Here is a 27,394-nt window from a genome sequence, read left to right as displayed (position 1 = left end):
TACGAGTGTTTTATTTACATAATTACATTATATTTTAATCTCGTCAAACTTATTTCAAGAATGGTTGCGTTTTAAATGTTTAATATTTATGCAACTGTCTGACTTGTATAGTCACAATAGTACCTCTACCCATTGTACGGCTGTAGTGACCCTTATTGATATAAAACTATTACATTTTTCAACAAACGCATTATTATTATTACGCTTCATACTCGACCCTGTCGCATACAAATCCGATTTGTGTAACTTCTACATTTTTCACATTCCCCTACAAGTGTTCCTCTAATAGGGCCCTAGGCCGAAAGTAATAAGAATAGCATTCTCCCGTTAGTAATAGATTGCTTGACGCTTGTGCATCTTATGAATTCGTCGAATCCTATGTAGGTATACATTATTTCAACTAGTCATAATATTATGTAGAGATGAGTGAACTCTGAACTTACCCGGTAATTAATTTTGCGTAAATTTTAGCATTTTTTCACCGTTCATAACATTGAGTGACCAATCATTTCAATTTTATCGTTTTCATTAGCACAATAACAATATTTCAATAGTACTTGGTTTAAGGTTGCAAGTCGAACCTATAAAAATAATAACATATAATATTGTAATAAAAAATAAACCAAGAAAATACATACTATAATAATAATATGCGTGTTAATATATTTAAATATTCCCACTTCCGCATCAATGTTGACATTGTACATTTTACAACGTCACGAAAATATGGATAAATGATTTTATTTTTATCACAATAATAACTATACTGTTTTAACTAAAATAAAAATTATAATTTTTTAGAAATAGATCTACATCTAGTTCTTTAAAATATTTTAAAGATTAAAATAATAAATCTAAATTCATTTTGTAGGTATTGTTTGTTTTTTCTTTATGTTGGGTAAGGGGGTCAGGGGTTCTAGTATTTTTATGATCTACTACTGTGCTGTCTTTTAAGTATTACCTAAACCTAATGTCTTCCAGTTACATTAATATAAATGTGTAGATAATTAATTACATGACACTTACTTAAGCCAGGTAATAGACACTAGGTATCTTGATATTCACTGACTACCATATCATACAACCATAAGTGATATAATGAATGATTACAATATTACCAAGTTCGTAACAAATGTAATAAACTGAATAAACAAATAAACTGATAACTATTACTATACGCATTATTAGACTAATATGTATATCTTATCTATAAAACACATTTTTTAAGTTTGAGTAAAATAACATTTTTTTCTCGGTAAATCTCACTTCTCCGGATGTATGAGACAGGTAACAATGCGACGGTTGATGACGTTTATTCTCGCCATGTTGATTGGATTTCTGTCGCCGGCTTCCGGCCGTTTGGCACCGTACGTCCCTGACTGGCCACATCAGTTGACCAAGGCCGCGTTAATGGGTTATGTGAACAAAACGTTTGGACCTTTGCAGCGGTGTTTAAAAGTAGCAGCCGACGACACTGTTGAGGCGGCCGCTATAGTGGCCATGCTCTACCCGCAGCGAGGCAACGAAAGTGCAGGCGGACATCCGTCCAACGCGGACGCTCCCACCAGGACAATTTCGTTGGACACGTATGGTGGCGTTCCAGTGTTCTGTACCGCCTATATGGTCATTGGACGTCGGCTAGAGACGATTGAAAAGTATTTCGAATATTTTAGGAGTGATATGGCCGAGAGGATGTTGGTGGTCGTCATACAGAAAAAGAAGTACATTAAGCCGTTCATCAAAGTAAGTTCCATATCAGTGACCTCAACCCCACCAAAGTCATCCCTCAAAATAAAAAAGACTCCACATGTCCGAATGTGTCTGCGTCTTACTAACGTACAACATTGCGCATTTTAAGGGCAATAAGAGCTATATTTCATTTTACTACCTAAAATACGGCAAATTGAAAATTAAAAGTAAGATTATCTATGTACACCTAGGCCTTAAATCATCCCGAGGCATTTATATTTATATTTTATTGATTACGAATCAAGTATTTTGATTAATGACTAATGAGCATTTTAAATCTGTACATCTTATTGCTTAGTTCGGTTCTTGTCAGTTAGACAACATCCTAATTCCTAAATATGCATGACTACACTATTACATAGTACCTAGAATTTAGATTTCATTTTCGCATATGTTTGTGCAATAAAACATTTTCGAATTTCGTTCTAATAATTATTTGTTGCTCCAATTTTGTAATACCTACATGCAGGATAGAATATTAAAGTCATATAAATCATAAATTGAATCTTAATTTCTTACTATAAATAGGTACAACTTTATGAAATAATAATTACAATATTATTTTAAAAAATACAACTTCCGTTATTTTCATTAGAAAGAGAACTCTTAAAGTATAAAAAAAAATGAAAATGAATTACGTGTTCCGAACAAGATAATAATTTTACTTGACGTTATTACTAGTAATCAAAAAATTTTTTTTGAGAATAAAGACATCAACTGCTAGGTCATTAGCCTGCGATTGTATTTCATTACAGTTAAATGGTTTTATCTCAATATTAAATTTTTTAGTCAATGCCGATGGATTTGAAAAACTATGAATTATTACTAATTTTATTTTATAATAACTGCAGTTTTGACTTAGGTAGACTATCTTACCATAATTTTATTTAAGTCTTATTTGTTTATCTATTGAATTATTTATGTTTGCTGTCGTCTTAATTAAACATAATTGATTCTGTGGAATAGTTAAAGTCATAAGTAAACACATTTACAGCATTATTCAAATAGATATTTATTATTTACAGCAGATGCCTGGTAAACCAGTGGTATCTACTAACTATAATAGCCAATAGGTGACCATGTAAATTGTACGAATGATTAAATAATTAAGTTTCTCATTTAACGGTAACTACTAGTTGGAAAATGTTACAAACATCAAGTATTCACGTGTGTTGTTATCCTTTTTAAAAGAAAACTTACAACAGCTTAACGCTTAAGTGTTATTAAAATTGAGTTCAAGAAATTTTGTTTTGAAAAAATCGTGTAATTTTATCATTTGAACGGTGGGCGGTTGACACATTTATTTCTAACATTTCTTATTACTGAACTTTTGTTTAACGCCGATACTGAGGTTGTCAACATTTGTTTTGACGGTGAAATATCTTTTGTATTGTCCTTTGAACATGTTATACTACGTATATTTTGTTTTCGATTTTCAATGCGGATATTTTCAGGTTCTGGGATGATCATAGAATTTTGTAAATTGGTCTTTGAACATAATATTTTATGCAAATTCGACTTCCTTTTATCCAATTTAGATTGATCAATATTTTGATTTATTTCTGCAGATAATCTATCAAAGGTTTCAGCATTTACTGAATGTGTCTGCAAAATTTGGAAACGATCTCCACCAGGACCTTGCTTTTTAATTATCGAAGACTGTCTGTTTATTGATGCATTCGACTAAATTGTAGACGTTTAAGAAATATATTAATTCAATATCAATAATATTATATTTATTTTAAAAAGGAACTGTTTACAGTCTCACAACAACTAGATAGTAGAAGTTTTATAAATATATGTAATGTAAAAATCCTTATTAGTACTTACAACGTGAGTACAATGTGAGTTATAAGCCTATATAACTAAAGCGTATAACGATTTTCTATGAAAAATTGAATTGAATTACCTATATAAATTACACATTTACGTGATAATTTTACGTTTAATAGATATTTAAAAACACGATTCACGAAATAAAATTTTAAAATCAATTTTTATAGGTAAGTACTAGAAACTAAAAATTCAAGTTGACAGGTATCTAACAATTACAATACTTTAAAACACAATTAAATATTTGATAAACTAGGTACTTACTAATTAAAAAAAAATATTTTCGTAAATAATTTTACTGTTCTACTTATTACTAAAGGCTGCGTATGAGTTGATTCCTGAGTACCTATTTATCTGTACCGATACCGTTAAGTTGATTCCTGGGTCATTAAGACTTAAGAGGTACGTACAAGTTGATTCCCGAGTCATATATTTTTTTCAATATTTATTCAAATATTCAGCCTATTAGCGTAACATAAGAAACACCACAAGTGATGGGTTGGCAAAAATAAAATAATAAATAAAGTTTAACAAAAATATTGTTCATTTTAGTTTTTTAAAGTTATTAAAAAAAATTATTAGTAAAAAAATGTACTTTGTAAAAAATTATTATTAAAAGTTTAATTATTCAGTAAAACTTTATTACACATTGATTTAAAAATAGGTATGAGATTACCAGAATACCGTGACATCACTCCTCTCAAAAAATTTGTTTTTCTTGGTTTTTCTTAGATTTTCTTGTCCCTGCATTGCTCAATCATGATATCTATTGATATACAACAGTAGGGAATAAAATCATACATACTTAATCATGACCCAGAAATCAACTAATACATAAAGTATCAAAGTATGTCTCAGGAATCAACTCACTTTATGCACTATTAAACACTGTAACTTACATTTTGATCTATCTTGGATAAGTTATTTATTGCTTTATTTCTTAGACATTTTTCAAACTCTATTATTTTGCATTCATAGTCAGTATTCTTAATTTCATAAAAGTATGACTTTCGTAATAATCGATCAGCTGAATACCTCTTAGATGGATCATACACAATCATATCTTTGATTAATTCATATGCCGGGCGGTATGGTTGGTATACTGAATGCAGTCCAACTCCAGTGGTTCTTTCATTTCGTTTATTAATTTCGTATCGTGTGATGAACACATCAGATTTATGTTTTTTAAATTTATTAGCTAATCTTTGGTCTGGAGAGCCTAATATCCGGTCAACCTTTTCCATCTGGTCATTTTCGTCTCGACCATCGAACATTGGTTGACCGGTAGCTATTTCATAAAGTACACATCCTGTAGCCCAAATATCCATCTTAGAATTGTACCAACCTCGTGTTAACAAGCATTCAGGTGAGCGGTACCATCTAGTTGCCACGTATTCTGTGTATGGATGACCTTCAGTGACACGACAAGCGGTTCCAAAATCACCAATCTTTAATAACCTATCCCGCGATCTCAGCAAAATATTTTCTGGCTTGATATCCCTATGGATAAAGCCATTCTCGTGCAAATATCTTAAGCCTTTACAAAACATTCTAATTAATGATTATTATTATTTTAGTTTGTTACAACAATTATACCTTCCAACATTTGAAACATATAAGTTTTAATTCTATATTCTGATAGTGGACATTCTCCGTTTTCTATAACGTCATATAATGATTTTTTCATCAATTCTGACACTAATATAATTTTACCAGTTTCTTTTTCGTGATACGCGCTTTCTATCATAATTAAGAAGGGATGTTTTTCCAACGAGATTGATACATTAACTTCGGATATAGAGTTCCATGTGTCAGCGTTTACTGTATTTCCATAATTTTTTTTTAACACTTTTGCAGCATATTCTCGTCCATTGTTTCGCTGCACACATAACCATACTTCGGAAAACGTGCCTTCACCGATTTTTTTTTTCAAATCAAATTCCGAATTAAAATTATTAGAATTTTCTCTACTACATAATTTTACATGAGGTGACATTAGGCCTAATAAGACTAAAAATATAAAGTAAATAGCGGTGTTTGTATTAAATATGTACAATATTTCTACTTTGTGAACATATTATTTCAACGTTTTGGTTTCCATACAAACACTGAAATCAATTTTAGTTAATGTATATCTTAATGGTATAGGCCAGAAATGTTTATTTTCTTTTTAAAATGTATGTGTTATAATTATAATGTGCATAACTGTATAACTACATATACAGTAACAATACACATAATGTGACATTATAGTTATATGAGTATATTTAATTTTCTAAAGGAATTGGAAATGTATTAACGATTATGAAATTCAAATTGAGTATAGAATTCAGTCGAACAATTAATACCAGATATAATTATCAATGTTATCATAGCCAGTTGTCAATAGTGTCATAGGTAGGTATGTCAATAGTGTCATAGGTAGGTATGTCAATAGGTGAATAGGTAGTATTATGGCAGTGTTATGAGTATATATTTTTATAACAATGACCCAGAAAACTGTTAGCTGTTGAACATTTATTTTCTTTGTCTTACACACATAGTTGAACGTATACTGTACAATCTCGGTATAATCCGATACATATCAGACCACCTACTGCATGCCGGATTAACGAAAACGGCGGATTAACGGGGGTTCACATAAAAACGCATTTTTTCTTATTAAATTTTACATTTTTACTGATACATATAAAAAAATGAATTACATTATGTATTATTATTATTTATTAATAATTATTATTATCGTTATACAACACTATATCTAACCGGTACGGCGGTACACAATAATCACTCACAACACTCCAACGTCAACTGAATAAAAATAAAATATCTAATAGGTTTATACGTATTTTTTAGTTTTATCCAACATTTTATCGTTAACGATGGTAATTTTATGTATAAAAAAAATATTGGTACGTATATAGGTTACCGAAATTGTACTGTATTTACATATTTGTACCTTCAACATGCTAAATAGTAAAATACTATGTAATAAAATACCTATAAAATAAATTCCAAATTAATCAAATCAGAATATCAGATTCATTATGTATACTATATTCACTCAATCGTTCATAGTTTATACCTATGCAATATACTAGAGGTGGCCAACAGGTCGATCGCGAGGTGAATTAGAGTCGAGATCGCGACACCCATTTGGGATTTTTTAATTTTTTTTTTTTTTTCGTAAATGTGTGTATCTTTGTATACTTATCCCACTAATACAAAAATTAGATTTAGAAAAAGGCAATAAATAATTCTGAAAAATGAGTCTATACAGTGATATATAGAGTTATATCGTGTAGGTATTAAATTACGTGTTGTGTGAAATTATGAAAATTAAACGTGTTAATAATACTTGTGTACAATAATAATATAATAATACTTCTATTTAATTAATAATTAAATTTTGATTTGTTTATTGACATTTTTTTTTTGTTTTTGATCGATCGCGACAACCTTAAAAAACTCAGAGGTCAATCCCTAGTTTTTTAAAGTTGGCCACCCCTGCAATATACTATAAAGTATTAATATAAGTCATTAATGCCATCAACCATTACAATTAGAATATAAAGTATAATGTATAATACTCTAGATCAGCGGTTTCCAACCTTTTTAACCAACGATGTCCTTTTGTTTGTACAAATTTTGTTAGATGCCCTTCATCATCTGTGAATATTACGAGGAATGTGTTAAATATAAACACTAGTTTTCATTCATAACTGATTTAAATAATTTTATTGAACATATTATTAACAAATTATAATTTTATAGTTGAAACTGTTGAAAGTAAAAAAGAAAAATATTCTGCTTTAATAGTGAAAAACTAATAATTAATGATATATTTGAGGGCCTCAAATTGAGGCTGCTTATTTTTGGAAAATTTGGCAACATTTTTATCAGTTTTTATCTATTATTGAATTATTCGACACATATAGCCACATAGGTAATAGAAAACACTATATTTAATATTAGATATACAGATCTAATATTTTGTACATAAAACAATTTTTTGTCTTTTCAACTACAATACATTTTTAATACATAATTTAATAATTTTGTTCATTCTTGAATGAGCTGTGGTGCCCCTTAATGAGCTCGCGGTGCACAGGTTGGAAACCGCTACTCTAGTCGCCTCTAGATATTTCAAGTACTCACGAATAATATTTTTAAACTATAACTATATAACTTAAATTGTTATTCTTATTTAATATATTATTTCGTACAAATTTGAACTTAAAATAACTATAAAAAGAATAAAAGATACCAAGTTTGAAAAGTTTTTAGATTTTTTTGTTACAGAATTAACTATACTTACGTGAAACCTTGTTTTAAATTTTCAATCATTATAGCTATAAAAGTTAAATGTTTCATACATTTTTAAGTTTTAACAACTAAATAATTTGAAAAATTTGAATTTTATAAACAATTATTTAAAAAAAAAAAACGTGCCATTTTATTTCTAATATTTTCAAACTGCTATTACATAAGCGTATGGGGAAATCTTATATTCAGTTTTCAAGCTTTTATTGACTTAACATATAAAAATGTTATTGCCATTTATAGAAAAAATAAAATTAAAAAAAGAAAAATTTCAAATGTCTATAAATAAATTAAATTTGTTGAAATATTTTGAAAATTTTACCAGGTATGAAATATAGGAATTGATAAAATAAACATAAGGCATAAATTTCAAGTTTCTACAGTGATTCGTACTTAACAACAATATAAGATTATCGATATAAGAGGAATCGAGTAAAAATATCTGCAATGTTGTAAAAATTTGAAATTCAAACGCTCATAAAAATATAATTTGACTTTCCAGTAGACATTTTTTATTTGATAAATCTTGTATTGAATTTTCAAATCTTAGATTTAAAATGATAAATTTTTATAAATGTCTAACCCAAAATAATTTGGAAAATGTCGTGATTTTTACGTATTTTGTCAAAATTCAAACTTTAAATGCTTATAAAAAAAAAATTATTACTGTTTTTATATGTTTTTTAGCTACCATTGTAACAATATATTTGGAGCCTTGTTTTAATAATATTTTTAAGTTTTTTTACCTAATGAAAAAAATGTTGAAAACATGTCTCACACTATAAATAATTTTAAAAAAATTGAAATAATTTGAAAATTTGAAATTCCTATATAAATGTACAATGAAAATTACGTTTGTCTACGGTAATTTCTTTTAGAGTTACACTAATATGCAAAATCGATCTTTCGTAAAATTTCCCGTTTTTCCTTAATTTTAATTTTTTTTATTTGGCGCTTCTTAAAACTATTACGAATTTTAAACTCCCAACCACACCCGAACGCACCATCTAGATCAAATTTCCCACAGGAAAAGATACTAAAGTTTAAAATCGAAGCATTATTTTTATAACTTATACACATACACACAAGGAAAAAACTAATCATTATAAAACCAATAAATCCATGGCTCTGCTCGGAATCTAAAATGTTGTACGTTGTTAGTGGTATCTACATATTAATATTTAGTCAATTATCATAAATATTTTTTTTAATCTATTACCATTCAAGTTATACAATTATGTAGGTATAGTTAGATTAGTAATAAAAAAGTTGGGCTTTGAGCTTATAATGCTATTTTGCTATTTATATTATTTCTGTAGTATATCTATGAAATTTGTACAGTTATTATAGTACATTTTATTACAGTATTCACCTTCATACTTCAATTACAAAGATGTTATACTTATAAATGTGTTTTCTCAAAAAGAAACAGTGTATCAAATGAGCATTTACTTTGAGAAATTCGTACCTATTTCCAAGAATCAGGACCAATGGTTTAGACATGTAAGTATATTAAATAAATAAATATTAAGTATTAAATAAATATTTATTAGTATAAGCAAAGTAGAAGTAAATATTCAGTATCCATCATATTATACTATTACTGTAATAATAAAACTGGTCAATCGTAAATTCATACTTTAAATTTTTACCAATATAATAATAAGTAGGTACATAGTAACAACAATACAACATATAGTTTATAACATAAGTTATAGGAAGAAAATGTTTAAGGTTTTATAAGCAAATAAATTACTATTGAGTACGGAGAATATCTATATAATTAAATATATGTATATGGAACATCATAATAACAATAATTTTATATAATATTTACTTGTTATTTAATAATTATTTAAATTAAATTTATTTACAATACCTAATATAGTAAGCTATAAAATTAAACATTTTATAAATATTTAACTATACCTAAAAGGCTAAAAATAGTTTAATATTTCTACGATTTTGACGAAACTGTCAAAATTCTAAATTAATACATAAAAAATATTGTGAATTTACGGTCAACTTTTTTTTAATTGCACTAATATTATTTTATAAGAAAACTTGTTTTACATTTTCAAGGTTTTGACCAAGTGAAGAGTTTTTTATTTTTGTACAATTATTGAAAAAACTTAAAAATTGAAAATTTTATCAAATACTAAATGACTATTTGTTTAAAACTTAAAGTATTTATACAGTTAAAAGTTTTGAGCAACGTCAAGATTTTGTTGATAACTTATTTTGCATAAAAACTAATGTTTTTCCTAAAGCATTTGAAAACTATATTAAACATTTTTTGCTTTTGACCCTCTCAATAATGACCAACTATAGATTTACTTACTAACAGAAAAGATGCTGAAGTAGAAAACTAAAGCATTTTTAGTTTTTACTATCCCAAAAGGTTATGACTAGGGGTAAGGGCTGGGATTTTAATGCCCTAAAAATTCCCTTAAAAATAAGCAAAAATAACTTGAAAAACTAAAAAATTGTACAATAAAAATTAAAAAAGGCGGGTAAGTCGTGGATGTTACAGTATGGATGGAATTAAATTTGAATCCAATGATATTATATCATTGTACATAAAAAACGATTCTGAGCGAAGACGGTTTATCTGTCTAGGATATATTATAGATAATTAAAAATTTAAATTAAAATATTTTGGTCGTCCAACATTTTTTTACCGGCACTTCAAAAAAAAATTCTCAAAAAAATTGAAAATTTCAGTTGCCTATAAATAACTCAAAAAAAGTCAACAATTTGTGAAAATTAAACTGTATATAGATAACACGAACATAAACATTTGGTGAAAATTTCAAGTATTTACAGTATTTTGAATTACAACCATATAAAAATATCGATTTGGTCGAAAACCGGTTTTGCGTAAAAATTCCCGTTTTTCTGTCATTTTTTTTTTGTTTTTCTCGATTTTTTTTAAAACTGTTGGAAAATGTTTACTTTTGACCTCTATAGTGCACCAAGGATATTCACTTTTACATCGGAAACCACCCCCAAAGTTTGAAATTGAAGCATTATTTCGACTAGTTATGCTGTACACAGACACAAAAACAAAAACCTAACAAAACAAAAACACATCATTGTAAAATCAATACATTCATCACTTCGTTCAGAATCTAAAATGAATTTATAAATCTATAAACACGGACTTAAAATTGTCTAAATACCTATGATACAATTTCAACTTTTTTTCGATTTATATTGAAAAAATGATCTTTTGGTAGTTAAAATACTTGAACATCGTAATAAATATTTTGTATACATTTTCCTTGCAACAATTAAAATATAATGGTAGTCGAAATAGATATTTTTAATTATAAAGAAATCTATAGTGAATACGTATATAAAATATTAACTTATAATAAGCATAATATTCAAATGTTGGATCAGTTCAAAAGTATTAAAAGTCGATAGCGAAAACGGCAATATTGAAACAACATTGAACAATGAAGATACGTGTTTTAAACGTTGTTTTCACGTTTATAACGCGAAACATTGAAATATATGTAACAGGAACGTATGCTGTGATCGTGAATGTTCGTGAAAATGTGTGCCAACGACTACGAAAATGTTATTTGGAAATAGCCAGCGCGTGCGAGTCATGCGACCCTGGTACAACCATTTTCGTTTCATCAACGCAAATATACTCTATTCCAAATAAGAACAGGCTTCGGCGGCCGACTTCTACGCATGGGCTACAAGTACGGACTTCGAACACTGCCGCTGTGGCGCGACGACGGGAGCGACGTAATTACTAATAATTAGTCTATCATAGACCAGTGACCTGAACTAATAACTTAAAATGCATTGTATACTCTGAAATAGATGGGGTGCGGAGTGGTACGTTGTGTTTTATTTTCCGTACCGTCACTCGCACGCCACATAATCACATACTTACGCTATAGGTATCACACCACATAAATTTTTCTTGTTAAATTTTTATTCCGTATATTATTTTTATTGCCCGATGTAATAAGTGCGTAAAAAAAATCCTATAATTTGATTATTTACAATTTATTATAATAAAAAACAATAGTAAATTGATAAAAATAAAGCATGATAAAAAAAATTAAAAAATGGTTTAAAAACATGATAAAAAATTTTTAAAAATGATTAAAAAAACATGATAAAAACATTTAAAAAATGGTTACTCCGAAACTTCTGACGAGGTTGTTTCTCCTGTTATTGTTAGTATACATGATGGTTCCATAGCATCTATCATATCGTCCATGATTTCGTCCGCTTTCCATATTCTGTCCCAGAGCATATTTTAAGTAATTTTCACTGGGTGGCACTTCAATAAAATTGTCAACCAGAGGAACATAGAAAGAAAATCGACTCTCCTATCTCAAAAATTTTGATATAGGTTTATTAACTGTACTCTTCTGAAAAATACATCTACAAGTTGTATATAGGTTTATTTATTGAGAATTTGAGATATTATTATTATATCCAAATAACCGATTTTTCAATAATAAAACTTTGATAAAATAAGTAGAACAGAGTATATAATATATTTCTATCAGTATCTGTATTTAAAAAAATACGTATTAAAATTTAAAATTATATGTTTGAATCTATGGAAAAAAATGTTTGTATAAATTCTTAATTCTGGTATAGCTCTGGGTCAGGTAGTTTCCTTCTTTTCTCTTTAGATTCCAGAAACTTAGCATTTTAATGACAGCTATATTATAATAGTATACACTAGGTATACAGTCAACAAACAGGATAAGATCATTACTATTTATTAATACTAAAATTCGTCCAATATGGGCTTTTATAGCAAATTACGGACCGATTGAAAAATATTTCTCGAAGGGCCGAGACTATCCAATCCGGTCCTGGACGAGTATAAGTATTTGATATTTCAATCACAGAACAATGCTATGAAATATGAATACTTCTAAACAATTGTATGAAAGTAGTATAAAATTTACCTATAGAGTGTATGGTCGCCTCGCCTGTCTTTCATCAGGAGTACAGGATGAAAATTCAAAATATGTAGAAAATTAGAAATGTTGTAATATAGCACCTTATTTCCACCCAACCTTCAATTTACGGTGACGATCGACGACTTCCGAAGAAATTGATAGCATTGTTAAAATTACGTGTACTATTTTCGTACTACATCAGTACAACTATATCTATTCGTATAATTTATATTATCAATAGGTATATAATATAAACAATTGTCAATTCTGACAAAATAGTTGTGAGCATGTGACATATTCTACATTCAATAAGATATTATTATTGTTTATTATATAGTATGGGATAAACTATACAAGAGTCGAAAGCTTAAAATAGTTTTATGTTCTTTATACATATATTATATACATAATAATTGACATTGGTACCTATCGGTCGTTATGAGAATGTATTAGTCAGTGGCAGTGGGGCACGATCACCCACCAGTGGGTAGTATTAAAATATCACTGGGGGGCACTAGTGTCCCGTACTTTGTATGTTAAAATATGTTATGTTCTGTCCTCTTCTTCGATGACATGCTTTATAAAATTTTTCCAATTTTGAGGTGTAACCCTTTCAATTGCAGTGTTCAGCAGTTGGCGAACATCTTCGATTTTATATGTAGTGTTGTTCTGCTTCACGTATCCTTTTACCATCGCCCATGCCAATTCAATGGGATTGAATTCACAATGGTACGGTGGCAATCGGAGTACGGTGTGTCCGTTGTCCTTGGCCAAGTTGTCGATTGCATAGGATTTGTGCTGGGGTCGTAATTTTCGGCATTCCGCTAGAAGTTCGGGCTTCAACAACGTAGACAATGGCCGCTCATGGACAACATTTTTAGAATTGAGCCACTCTAATATATTTGCCTTTTTCCAACTGTTATTTGGAAATTTTTCATTTTCTACGGAATGGTACGGCGCATTGTCCATGACGATAACAGAATTTGGGTCGACTGCAGGGATATCACCTGTAATTCTTTCGGTATTATCTTCCATTTTATAATACGCAAAATACAAATAACAATATCACTTCAACACAAATCGGTTTAAACGGACAGGCGCGTAAGTAAGCGGTAATAAGCACGTAAGCGTCGTCGCGTTATGATGCAGACACGTACACGTTACACACACATACCGGCGGCATCAAACATTGGTCGCCTCCACCGAACATCGGCCGCTGTCGCCGTCACCACCGTTAGACTAACGGTTGATTTAGTGGGGAATAAAATAGGTGGAGCCTGACCGCCGCACGTCGAAAACTGGTCGCCGCCGAAGCCTGTTCTTATTTGGAATAGAGTTATAGTCATCGATATTATTGAATCTTAAAAATTCAAAAAAAAATGTTTTAAATTTTTATGAAATCGCGTAATGATAAGGATTATCCTCAAACGAGTCAAACGAATTTAAATATTATTTGTTATACTTCAAAAATTATAAGTCATAGATATTTGAAAATTTCGCCAGATATTTAGATCGGAAATTGAAAAATTGAAAATTTGTTCAATAATTGTACCACAGATTATAGCACATATATATTAGACGAGATGATTATATTGTGATTACGAAATGTTTTCATGGATATTAGAGAAGAATTTGTTTGAAAATTTAATACAAAGTTCCTCATAAGTTATTCGTATAGTGATTAAAAAATTATAAGAATACATAGGCACAATTTTTTTTTATTAGCTTTTAAGTTTAAATATTGACAAAAAATCGTCAAAACCATGAATATTTGCTAATTATTTTGTTGTTCAAAATTCATAAAATTGTTTGTACTTATATCTAAGATTAAAAAATTCAACACTAAGTTTTCCATAAGTTTTTCTTCAAATTTGAAACTTCATTATAGGAAACATGTTTTGAGCGTTTGAGTTTTAAATGTTTATGAAATCGCGTAACGATAACGATTCATCCTCAAACCAGGTATATATCTATGATAAATGATAATATAAATTATGAGGTATCATAAATTATGATAGCTACATGCAATGTTTTTGGAAAAATTGATTAACCATGCCTTATGCAAAATGCGTCCTAATTGAAAAATAAAATATTTGTTTCAAAATAGAATATATGACAATATTTAAATTTAATATATCCTAGACTGACAAATCATCTCCGTTCAGAATAGTTTTTCGTATGCGACGATACCTATCATTGCATTCAAATTTAACCTACCCTAGTCAGAGGTCCACCCCACCACGGCATGTACAGCAGAGCGACATCCATCACTTACTTGCTTTTTTTAAATACAAAAATAAAATATTAGTTTTGTTGTAAATATTCTGGTTTTTACTATTTTTACAATTTTTAAATTTTATTCAATTGTTTTCAATCTAAAATGCTTACATAAATACAATTCATCAAAATCATGAAAATTGGAAAATTATTTTTTAATTAAAATTATATAAAATGTTCAATTTGCATAGATTAGGCTTGATAGTTTAATAAAAGGTTCCTCATAAGTAAAGTTCATATACTGGAACCAAAAATATGATATATTATGAACATTTTACTTTACAATATGTTATGTGATTTTTTCGGAAACAAATTAAATCAAACTACCATAATATTAATTGTAAAACAAATTACTAATGTAGCAATGTACAATGAATTTATAATATATAGGTATGTTTATATATTTAAAATATTTATAATACAATATAATACAAAATATGCTAGGCTGAATAATACAAACAAAATTAGTACAATAATATCTCATACCTATTGACAGACAGTCCGTCTCCGTTCAGAATTTATTTTCGTATAATATGATATTTCATAGAAATAATTAAATTTATCACATTCATTATTACAGTGACAACTCTGACCTCTGTATAGTAATTGGAATCTAATTGACCACCTTTTTAGTTTTGAATAACCTATGACTCGACTAGATACAAGTTTACTATCAGAAATCAGAGCCACTCACTAAATTATTATTTGTATGATTTATTATTAAACTGTTAAATTTTTATTAGTTATTTTTATGTTTAATAAATCAATCATTATTAAAAAATGGATTTAATAAATTACATTTTTTTTAAATTAGGTATTACCTTTTTTAAACTTTTTTGCATATCTGTAGCATTTTTCTATGATTTTCATTGCATATTGTGATATTTTTATTGTATAAAAATCTAACCTTTTTATAAGACATTAATTGTGTTCAGATTTTGAAATGTATACCAAAAAATACTTTTTTTAAATCTGTTTATTTTTATATTTTGACAACTACAATCTTTTTCTTAGTATTATATTATATATTATATTATAATATGTTTTACAATTATATGCAATTATTTTTAGGACTTGGAAGGAAAACAAAAAGTAAAAAACTTTCATAAGACCCGAATCAAATTATTGGCTTACAACAATTCATTTTTTAGTAGTTTGATAAAAGACAATGGAACGGGAAAATTAAGTGAGTAATAAACATGTTTCTGCAGAATTTAAGCTAGGTATTTCTGCCACAAAAATTAAATTATTTAACTTAATTTAAATTTTTCTTAATCCCAATTTTAAGTAAAAATACCACTATAATTGTAGAATACTTATACTATACTTATATATTTATACTAATACACTACACTTATTCACACTTACAGATGGAACAAAAAATCACGACATTCTCTCGAGTTTTATATCACACCTAATCTCACTATTTATTTCCATTATTTCAATATCTTCCTTCTCTTATCAGTTTTAAATGCAGCTGAGTTACAGCTAATAGCAACTTTCTGATTTCTCTACTAGACATTTCTCATTAAAATTCACGCACAATAACGTAAAGTTATCATCTATTAATATACCTTATCTTCTTTCATTTTCTTATTAAATTATTTAAAAATAAATACCTAATTAATTGCGAATTTACGACTCGACTCAACTAACACACATTGTATTTTGTAAAATGTAATGATTGTTTTATGCTTGTAATAGCATGTGATATGCTGACACATTTTAATATATCAAATTAGAAAAAATAAATACTTATTCACAATGAGAAAAGACAAAATATTAATTTTTAATTTTTAATTAGGTATACATACAATTTTATATATACCTATATACCTGAATATAATATATTTAGTAGCCTGTAGGCCACACTTACACTTAATTTGTAATAACTTTTGACACACATTTATTTTGCGTATAATTCTTATTGATAGAATTAATTTAAAAAAGTTAAGTGAAGTAGGTACTGATAAGATCATGGGAAATGGTAGTTCTTGAAAAAATGTTTTACCACAAAAATATTATGAAAAGTATAGCACTAAGATAAAATTAAGAATATTTTTGATAAACATATTGTCTTTTTAGCATAAATAATTTGGGAAAATGTATATAAGAAACTTATGCTAAATATTATATTATCGTCATAGTATAATGTTTGACAAAAGTTATATATACAAACCATGGTACGCGATTCTATAAATCCATTCATTAAGCGCAGAATATTTTATAGACTCTAGTAAAATCCTTAAATTAATATTTTAATACAGGCTTATCGTATGGCGTTGAATGTAGTATATTTAAAGAAATCGCTACAAGATTGAACATCACATGGGATACTTACACGTCTGACGACAAAGACAAATGGGGAACAGTGTGGTCGAACAATACAATAACCGGTGGTGCGCTCAAATGGCTGGATACTAAAAGGGTTGATGTGTCCTTTTGCTCTCTTTGGATTGATCACATAAAATTCAAGTTTGTTGACATGTCTAAATTTTGGACATTAACGTGTTTAAAGTTTTTGGTCCCCAAGCCCCGGCCGTTGCGAGAAAAATGGGACTTACTGTTCAAACCGTTTCCGTTAATTTTGTGGCTATTAGTTTTATTTTCTGCGACGTTGACCACGATTACTGTATGGATTTTGGCAGGAATTCAAAAAAAGATTGGCTATGAAAATATTAACGGTTGGTACTTAAATCAAATATAAGATTTAACCATCCTTATGTCATCTACCTATAGAGGTTATTGGTAGGTATAAAAATATTTCTGTATGAACGACATATGAAGTTAAAATTTGCAATTTGTATTTTACCCATATAAAAACATGATTTGTAGGTATTGAAAATAAACTTTTTAACTAAAATCACATAATATTTATATTAGAAAACGCGAAAAGTCGGAAATATTTTATCAATACTCTAAGTACTTATAAATTTTAACTTAAGGGGATTCGATACCGACCGTTTTTAAGGAGCTTAGTATAGGCAATTTTAAGGCCATTCCATAGTGCATGCGTGCATGGCGTGTATTTGTGTTTGTAGTAAACGATCATTGGTGTTAGTGCCCCCGCCTGCCCACATGACTACTACAGCCCGCAACATTATGATATTTCTTATCTTCGATTATGTCGGCGTCCCGTAATTAAACTATAATACCTGTATACCTTATACAGTTATACCTGTATAAAAATATGATAAATATACATAGTACATGTACATCAATTATTATAGATACTAGATAGTATATAATTTGCTGCCTGACGTAATTTTCAAATAATAAAGTAGTTTTTATGATTATTTTATTCGCCTTTTAGACTTAATTTTTTTCGTTTATATTTTTATGTAATTACCTATTACCTACCTGTATACTATCTAAATTGTATTTATTTGAGATTCAAAAAAATACTCATCACTGCAAAAACTTTTTTATTTTATTCAATTTATTGTACGTATTATACATTATTATAATAGGTATCTAATTATAATATTATAAGCCTGTTCTAAGTGGAAGACCTCGGTCAAGTCGCGAATCAATTATTTCCGGAAGTAAACATTCCATGTAAAACTTCTTCAACTTTGGTTCTATATCCATCCAGAACTTATCATCCCTTTCAATTTTCTCTACTATAAGTCCTATTAATTGGTATAAGTATAATTATTATAATTTTATATAAAAAATGGCTAATTGCATACATTTTCTTTTAACTTATAAATTTAAGCTTCATTTATAATAATTTTTACCTTTAGGTGTCCATATACAAAAATAACAAAACTTCCTATTGGTTATATGTAGTTGTCCCTGAATTTGATAGAAATATGCATGTGATGTTTTCAGCTGTATATTTCCATCATTATACGGTCATATATTTGAATTTTTTTCATGAAAGGCCTCTTCCGGCGTATAATCTAAATATAAATTAAAATGTATGACGTATAATGATGGAAATTAAAGACAACTTTTGATTCGTTGTCTTGGTTTTGCAGTTTAAAAGCTGCAGTTTATCATGATAATAATATACATTTTTATTTCATACAAATATATACATTTTTTATACATTTCATGATTAGATGCGTAAACGGTAACATATGAATATATACTTAAGAGTACGTGATTGCAGTGGTATTTGTTGTCTCCGTCTTACCAGTGCGTAGTATAGCAAATTTACGCTCAGCAGAACACTTGTAGCTCCTTTAGTTTAAAAATTACAGTGAATAAACCTATTATGAAACTTGATGATAAGAACATTATCTGTGTTTGTATGTTGGTTTTTTACGATAATTCAATTTTTAAGTGAGTTATGAGCATTTTTAATGTACTGTATATTATATCCTCATAACTCACTTAAAAATTGAATTATCGTAAAAAACCAACGTACAAACACAGATAATGTACTTAACATACACTTTCATAAAAGGTCGATTTACTGTAATTTTTAAACTAAAGAAGCTACCTAATACAATTAGTGTTTTGCTGAGCGTACATTTGCTATATTACGTACTGGTAAGACGGAGACAACAAATACCATTGTTACGTACTTTTAAGGTACTTACCCAGGCCCGTATACAGGGGGTGGAGGGATTTAGGGGTTCAACCCCCCCCCCCCCCCCCCCCCCCCGATTTTTTTAAGTAGTTATATATTTATAATATGTTATCACAATCTTGTCGGAAGACGGACTTACTTTTACCTATACGAATGAATATGGATCTTCAGTTTGAGATTAAATGTTTAAATACCCATCAAATAATATTTTTCTTGTATGTAAATAGATTTATTTACAAACGGATCTTACGAAAGAAAAATGTATATACCTACTATTATAAGATATTATTATTTTTATGTTTCAAATGTACGTTTTATTTATAAAATGTATAAAACTGTTTTATAGCATTTACTTCGTTATCAGCGACCATTTTTTGGATTATCGGAATGATGTTGTTGACTAACAATCCACGTACTTATAGAATGGGACCTATTAGACATTTGATCAGTTGGTGGTGCATGTTTATATTCATCATGTCTACTTCGTTTTCCAGCATTCTTTATTCATTCATTACAGCGTCTGAGTACTCAGACATTGTTTTGGAGGTTGAAGACATGGTGAAGGCCAATTACCACTGGGGCCTTACGTATCCACCACCTTATGAATACATACTAAAAATGGAGGTAAGACTGTAATATTGTTTATTTGATTTTGTGCAAGGATATAATTATATAAATTAATTTTAAACGTTTTTAATGCATTATTAAAGGTACATATTATATATATATATATAGTAAATAATGATCATACGTCAATTGTGATCTTTTGATTTATTTTTTCAAAACTCGGTCTTAATTCATATTTTTTTAATTAATCACAAGGATTAATGGGGAAAGAGAACTAGGGACTTGTCACCTTTGTTTTTCTCTATATTAGCACGATTCTGTATCATATATATATATATATATATAGTTATATGTTATATATAGCGCGGTGTATCTACGAACTACCTATCAAGTTTGGCTTAAGTTCGCTGGATATTTTAATGGAAGGAGGCTTGCAAATGAATATAATTACAATTTTATTTTGTCCAATCTAATAATTATTGAAAGATATTTCTAGTAAAAAAATGCTCAACAGATTATTAACTTTGATGGGAGTTTTTGGTAGAAAATTTGACCCAGTAATTTTTGGGAGGTCAAAATTAAACAATCCCAATAATAATGAGTAAAATAATTGGAATAATACGAAAATTTGTTAAAATTTAAATTATTACATTTTTACTTACATTTATAAAAATTGTTTGGTAAAACACAATATTATTTTTTATAAGCATTTAAAGTTCAAATTTTGACAGAGTCATAGTTAATTTTTAGTTAAAAATTTATAAAATGTTAATTTTTTATAGCTACCTAAGTATTAGAACTTTAATATACGATTCCTCATATTAGTACCTATAGTTCATACTAAAGAATCACTGACCATTTAAAAAATGCGGGTAAGACGTGGATGTCGCTTTGCTGTACTGTAGGTTACTGTAATGGATGGGATTAAATTTGAATGCAATGATAGGTATCATTGTATACGAAAAACGATTCTGAACGGAGATGATTTGTCAGTCTAGGATATATTATATTTAAATATTGTCATATATTATTCTATTTTGAAACAAATATTTTATTTTTCAATTAAGACTCATTTTGCATATGGCATGGTTAATCAATTAGTGTAGTTATCATGTAGTTATCATAATTCAAAATACTTTATATTATCATAGATATACATTTACCTGGTTTGAGGATAAATCGTTATCATTACGCGATTTCATAAAAATTTAAAACTCAAACGCTCAAAACATTTTTCCTATAATGACACTTCAAATTCTCTCTATAGCTATTTGAAGCAAAACTTATGGAAAACTTGGTGTTAAATTTTATAACCTTAGATATAAATACAAACAATATTATGAATTTTGAACTACAAAATAATTTGCACATATTCATGGTTTTGATGAATTTTTGTCAGTATTTGAAATTCAAATGCTAATAAAAATTTAATTTGAATTTCCGGTGGACATTTTTTTTGTGATACAGATTGACAAATTTGTAAGGAATCTTGTATTAAATTTTCAAATTTTAGGTATAAAAGGAAAATTTTTTATGAATTTCTAGAATAAAATAATTTACGAATTTTCGTGATTTTTACGTATGTTGTCAAAATTAAAATTTGAATACATGTAAAAAAAAATGTGGCTATATATTTATTTTATTTTTCAACTGCTATTGCAAAACTATATTATGAGCCTTTTATTAAATTCTCAAATCTTAGAATTAAAAACAAAAACTTTTATGAATTTCTATCTAAGATAATTTGAACATTGCCGTATTTTTTATGTATTTAATCAAATTTTGAACTGTAAATTCTTATAAAAAAAATTTGTGCATATGTATTTTTATAAATTTTTAATTACTATAAGAATAACTAATGAGGAACTTTGTATTCAATTTCCATGTATTTTGATAGGGCCAAAAATTTTTTATCGACACTTCAAAAAAAATTATTCAGAAAAATTGAAAATTTCAGTGGTCTATAAATATCTCAAAATATTTTGAAAATTAAATCATATAAAGAAAATTCCAATCTTAATAACTGGTAAAATTTTCATGTACCTAGGACTTATACTTTTTGAATAATAACAAATATTCAAAATCGTTTCAGGATAAATCGTTATCGTTACGCTATTTCGTAAACTTTAAAATTCAAACGCACTTAAAATTTTTCCTATAATGATGCTTCGAATTTTCTCTATAGCTACTTGAAGCAAAACTTATGGAGAACTTAGTGTTGTATTTTTATTTCTTAGTTATAAACGCAAAATATTTTATGATTTTTCAACTTCAAAATTACTTGCAAATTTTCGCGTTTTCGACAGATTTCGTAAAATTTTGAACTATAAACGCTTATAAAAAAAATTGTGACGTACGATTTTTAATTTTTTTTAGCTACAATAAGAACAACTCATAAGGAACCTTAAATTTTTTTACCGACATTTCAAAGAAAAATTCTCAAAAAAATTGAAAATTTCAGTGGTCTATAAATAACTCAAAAAAAGTCAAAATTTTTTGAAAATTTAACTGTATATAGATAACACTAACGTACACATTTGGTGAAAATTTCAAGTATTTAAAGTGATTAGTTTTTGAATTACAACCATATAAAAAAATTGTTTTGGTCGAAAACTGATTTTGCGTAAAAATTCCCGTTTTTCTGTCATTTTTTTTTGTTTTTCTCGATTTTTTTTAAAACTGTTGGAAAATGTTTACTTTTGACCTCTATAGTGCACCAAGGATCTTCAATTTTACATCGGAAACCACCCCCAAAGTTTGAAATCGAAGCATTATTTCGACTAGTTATGCTGTACACAGACACAAAAAAACAAAAAACAAAAATACACATCATTGTAAAATCAATACATTCATCAATTCGTTCAGAATCTAAAAAGGTATGCAAAAGTACAATGTTTTCCCCAAAAATGACTTCATGCTAATGGTACCTGACACCTGTTCTATTGATAAGTAGTTTGTACACTCATATGTACACAACTTACATGAAATAAAAGCAAATAATATTATAAGTGATTTATAACCCAAAGTATGTGCATACCAATTATATGTATAAATGAATGTTTTTATACCTATATTATATACCTATAGTTTATAATTTTAAATTTTGTTAGTGCAATGTAGGTAGTACAAAAAATAAATTTGAAATTAAATGTCCTTAAAATAAAAATAATATGCTATTATAATATTTAAATACCTATTACATATTAATAACATATTGATATTACGACAAAGTAGTGTTATTCAGACGTGCATTAAAAGAAATCCTATATGTAAAAAATAATAAATAATGTTCTAAAAGAAAAATACTCTAAATATCCACGTCGATCGCCCGATAAAAATATCTTAATCAGCAGTTCGTTACCGTGGGAAAGCGGAAACATAATACCCAATATAAATATTATGCTTGCTCCACAAATACAATAAATTGTAAAATAGTAAACAAAAACTTAATTTTTCCATCACGGCATGTCGGCATCATATGCATGATAATTGATTACATAATTTGTTTATTAAAACACAATCGATATTTTATGTTAATTTTACCATAGATTAAATATACTAAGTATTTTACTACTAAGTATATTTAATCTATGATTGTGCTCATGGGCGTCCCCAGGGGGGCAAGACGGGGCACTTGCCACCACTGGAATAATGTTATTTCCAGTTTCCACAGCAATTGGTAAAATTCTGGTATAATAATGTTTTTTAATGTTTTAATTGTAATAATAATATCTACCTAATTGTAATGTTTTAATTCGTAATTGTAATAATGACAAAACATAATAATTTACTATGAATAAAATAATGTTAATTTATTTTTAAAATTAATTTCCCCCCCCCCCCCCCCTAGAAAAATGTCTGGGGACGCCTATGAATTTGTACTGCCTTTTGTGGACTTGGCTTTACAAAATAATAAAATAAAACTACACTTATAAATTATAATATTAATATAGTATAATAAATTCTAATAGGTTCCCATCAGAATAGAATCGTACACGATTTGATCGCTATGCGTTGGTGGCCCACAGCTAACGTTTTTAGAAATAAAACAGATATTTTAAACGAATATAAATTGATAACTTAGATATGTAGTATAATAATAACATAATATAATTGTAGTACTATTAATTGCCTATAAAAATAAAAAATAAAAAACTATGCATAAAAATTTATTTATTTTTAACTTTATACTCTATAGTCATAAACGCTTAACTAACCTTAAGATACAAATGATGTATAAAAAAATAGGAGAAAACAATTATTGAGATCTTAACTTCTAATCTAACTTCAAATTAATTTATTTGACTATTGATTTACCCGTATTCATGTCGGTGATCATAAATTTTAAATCATAATATTTTTACATAACTTAAACTCGCTTCGAAATTAGAATATTAAAAAAATCTATGAGATAACATTGCAGGTAATAATGTTCTTACCAGTTTCCATTATAAATCTGATATATAATATAATATACGTATATTATATAAATGATAAATCCGAATTTTTGTAATAATTCTATCGATGTGTTATAAAATTATTTTTTAAATTAGGATTAGGGACTTGATGAACAGATTAATTTATATGCATCATTGATGCGGCATCAAAGAATGGCTAACATACACTAAATATATAGGTACAAACTACCAAATATAAGTCAGCGATTCCGCATGGTATCTTTCATTCAAACGATTTTGCATAAAACTAATTTGAGACGTTGCCTTTTAAAAATAATTTAAACAAAAATGGTTGACATTTATATTATATAATATATTACATATTATTGGACGTAATATAAAATTATTTTGGTTTTACCCCAAATTCTATTTCCATTTATTTTAAATCTATTTTCACTATTAATTTATTATATACATTTTTAGTAATTTATTTTAACAATTTTTTTTTATTTTGTTGTATTAATTTTACTTTAACAATAGAGTTTGAAAATTAAAATTATACAAAAATTATTTACATTAAAATATTAAATATTTATATATCATGCGTTTGTCAATTTAACACAGGATTTCTCGGCTGGATTATATTTGAATAAATCGAATTTTTTTAAACAAGTTAGTGGTACATAAATACACATTTATAGATAAATTTCAAAATTGTTATCATTTCGATATATTGTGCATGCACAGTTAATAGTAAAATATGTATTTTTTTTTTTTATTGCAACGTCCATTTTTTACACCATATTTGGATAGGCCTATTATTTAAAAGTAATTTTTATGAATCAACTATGGTTCTAAATTCAAAATTGACTGAATAACAGCCATTTCAATTTTAATAAATATAATATAAATTTCTACGATTCATTAAAATAATAAAATGTTTAAAACTTATCAAAGCCATTTACAATTATTTTATTATTGGTTACTAGCATAATATACTTATTTATACTCATGTTTATAATACGTATAAAAAATAATATGTAAAAAGCCGCACGGCCTATGGAGTGGAGACGCACCAAAAAGACGATGATAATAAATGCGGGTGCTACGAAAAAGAATTTATAATAGTATTTATTTCATAATAAAAAAAAAGCTTAAAATATGCAAAATTGTACATTTTAAATTTAGATTCCTATTCGGTATAATTGTAATTAAAATAACCCAAGTACAACTTTTATCAAAGTATCAAACACAGCTACACTCATTGAACGATTGTCGCGATTGAACCACTGAACTATCTAAAACAAACATTGTTGAAAGATGCAAAGAAGTGCGCGTGAGATTTAAGATTTGATTTAATTTTAGACTCTTAAATCACAGCATTACTAGCATCGTCACTTAATCATATGTGTTGACTGAAAACGATGAAAAGTATGCGGTATAATTAAACTGACCCGTTTTAAATGACATTACTTTACGATAATAATATTATAATGTTGCTTTTGGTCGATAGCTCTACAAATAATAATAATAATAATAATAAAATTACATTATTTCACGAAACGCTTGCAGAATCCGGTTCACGTGGAGTTCAGCAAGCAGTTCGTACCGGAACGCGGCGTGGACGATCGGATCAGCCGACTGAAGCGCGGCCGGTACGCTATTCTGACAAAGTGTCTGTACGAGAAACACTTCATGGAGTTGGATAAAGTACCGGTGGCTATGCTGAACAACCTACGGACGGGCCGGACGTGCTTGGGCCAGTTCTACATCGGTTTCGGGTTCGCCAAGCGGTCGCCGTTCGTGAAACCGGCCAACTTGGTCATCCAGCGGATCTTCGAGAGTGGGCTGATCGATTATTGGCTGAGCCGGTTGACCGAGGTCCGCATGTCGCCGGCCGCGTTCAAGCAGGTGTACGAGTTAAGGCCACGCAAACGCGACCACCCGTCGCCGCTTAGCTACCGACAGTTCAAAGTCGTGATGGTCGTATGGATGATAGGATGCTTGTTGTCCGCGGCCGTGTTCGCCGTCGAATGTCGGTATGGCCGTGGCGGCAAGCACCGAACACACCGAGCCATGTTCGCGCTACAGCCGCCGCCCATATAATAATATTATTACCATAGATAGGGTTATAGCAGCAAAAACAGGCAAAATATCCATGAAAATATTATAAAATATAAAATGTGAAATATGCAAGAAAAATTTTATTTACTTACCTATTTAAAGCGTGTTGCTTATTTATTAATACGCACGAAAAAAATTACAAAGACATATGTTTAAAAAAATTGTATTATTTAAAACTCTTATATAAGTGATATATAAAAAAAAAATTAAAAATATGGCGCGTTACCGGTTGGCGTTGGAGATTTTATTGAACTGAAAGAATAGTTAAATAAATATATTTTCATTATTTGTGAAATACGAAATAAATATATGTTGAATAATACCTGTTAAGTTGTTTTTCACTTTACTAGCGTTGTGTTATGTAACATTATTTAAAATAAATTGGTTAAGAATGAAAAAAAATTTAATTTTCGTAGAAAATATTAAATATGCGAAATCAATGAACATCGACGAAATATGCACTTTTTCTCTAAAATTATTGAAATATGCAAAATTTGCATTTTTAATTTTCAATTTTTAAACTCAACATTGTATAGCTCGGATTTATAGCTTGGTCTGCTATAATTCGACAGCATACAGAACAATATGCAACTCCTATATAACTTCCGAACCTTAATTATTACTATTGTTTATCAATA

The 27,394-nt window shown here is 28.1% G+C and overlaps 2 protein-coding genes across 2 annotated transcripts; one reads left to right on the top strand and one right to left on the bottom strand.

Moving 5' to 3' along the window:
• The first annotated feature begins 1,293 nt into the window (after positions 1 to 1,293).
• LOC107162197 (uncharacterized) lies at positions 1,294 to 27,086 on the top strand. The gene is made up of 6 exons (XM_089217930.1): positions 1,294 to 1,743; positions 9,271 to 9,408; positions 16,200 to 16,314; positions 17,396 to 17,812; positions 20,015 to 20,292; positions 26,205 to 27,086. Exons 1-6 carry the CDS (start codon positions 1,294 to 1,296, stop codon positions 26,736 to 26,738), a joined length of 1,932 nt encoding a protein of 643 aa, XP_089074056.1. The 3' UTR covers positions 26,739 to 27,086.
• LOC107162199 (MAPK/MAK/MRK overlapping kinase-like) lies at positions 3,022 to 5,578 on the bottom strand. Its single transcript, XM_089227154.1, has 3 exons — positions 5,179 to 5,578; positions 4,482 to 5,119; positions 3,022 to 3,432 (listed from the first exon to the last, which is right to left on the bottom strand). Exons 1-3 carry the CDS (start codon positions 5,576 to 5,578, stop codon positions 3,022 to 3,024), a joined length of 1,449 nt encoding a protein of 482 aa, XP_089083280.1.
• Positions 27,087 to 27,394: the final 308 nt, after the last annotated feature.

This window comes from Diuraphis noxia, unplaced genomic scaffold, assembly GCF_037042655.1.
Source record: "Diuraphis noxia isolate RWA-SAM2 unplaced genomic scaffold, SU_Dnox_SAM2 contig0001, whole genome shotgun sequence".
NCBI classification, from domain to species: Eukaryota; Metazoa; Arthropoda; class Insecta; order Hemiptera; family Aphididae; genus Diuraphis; species Diuraphis noxia.
Note: the sequence above shows the minus strand (reverse complement) of the source record. Positions and strands in the feature narration are given on the sequence as shown.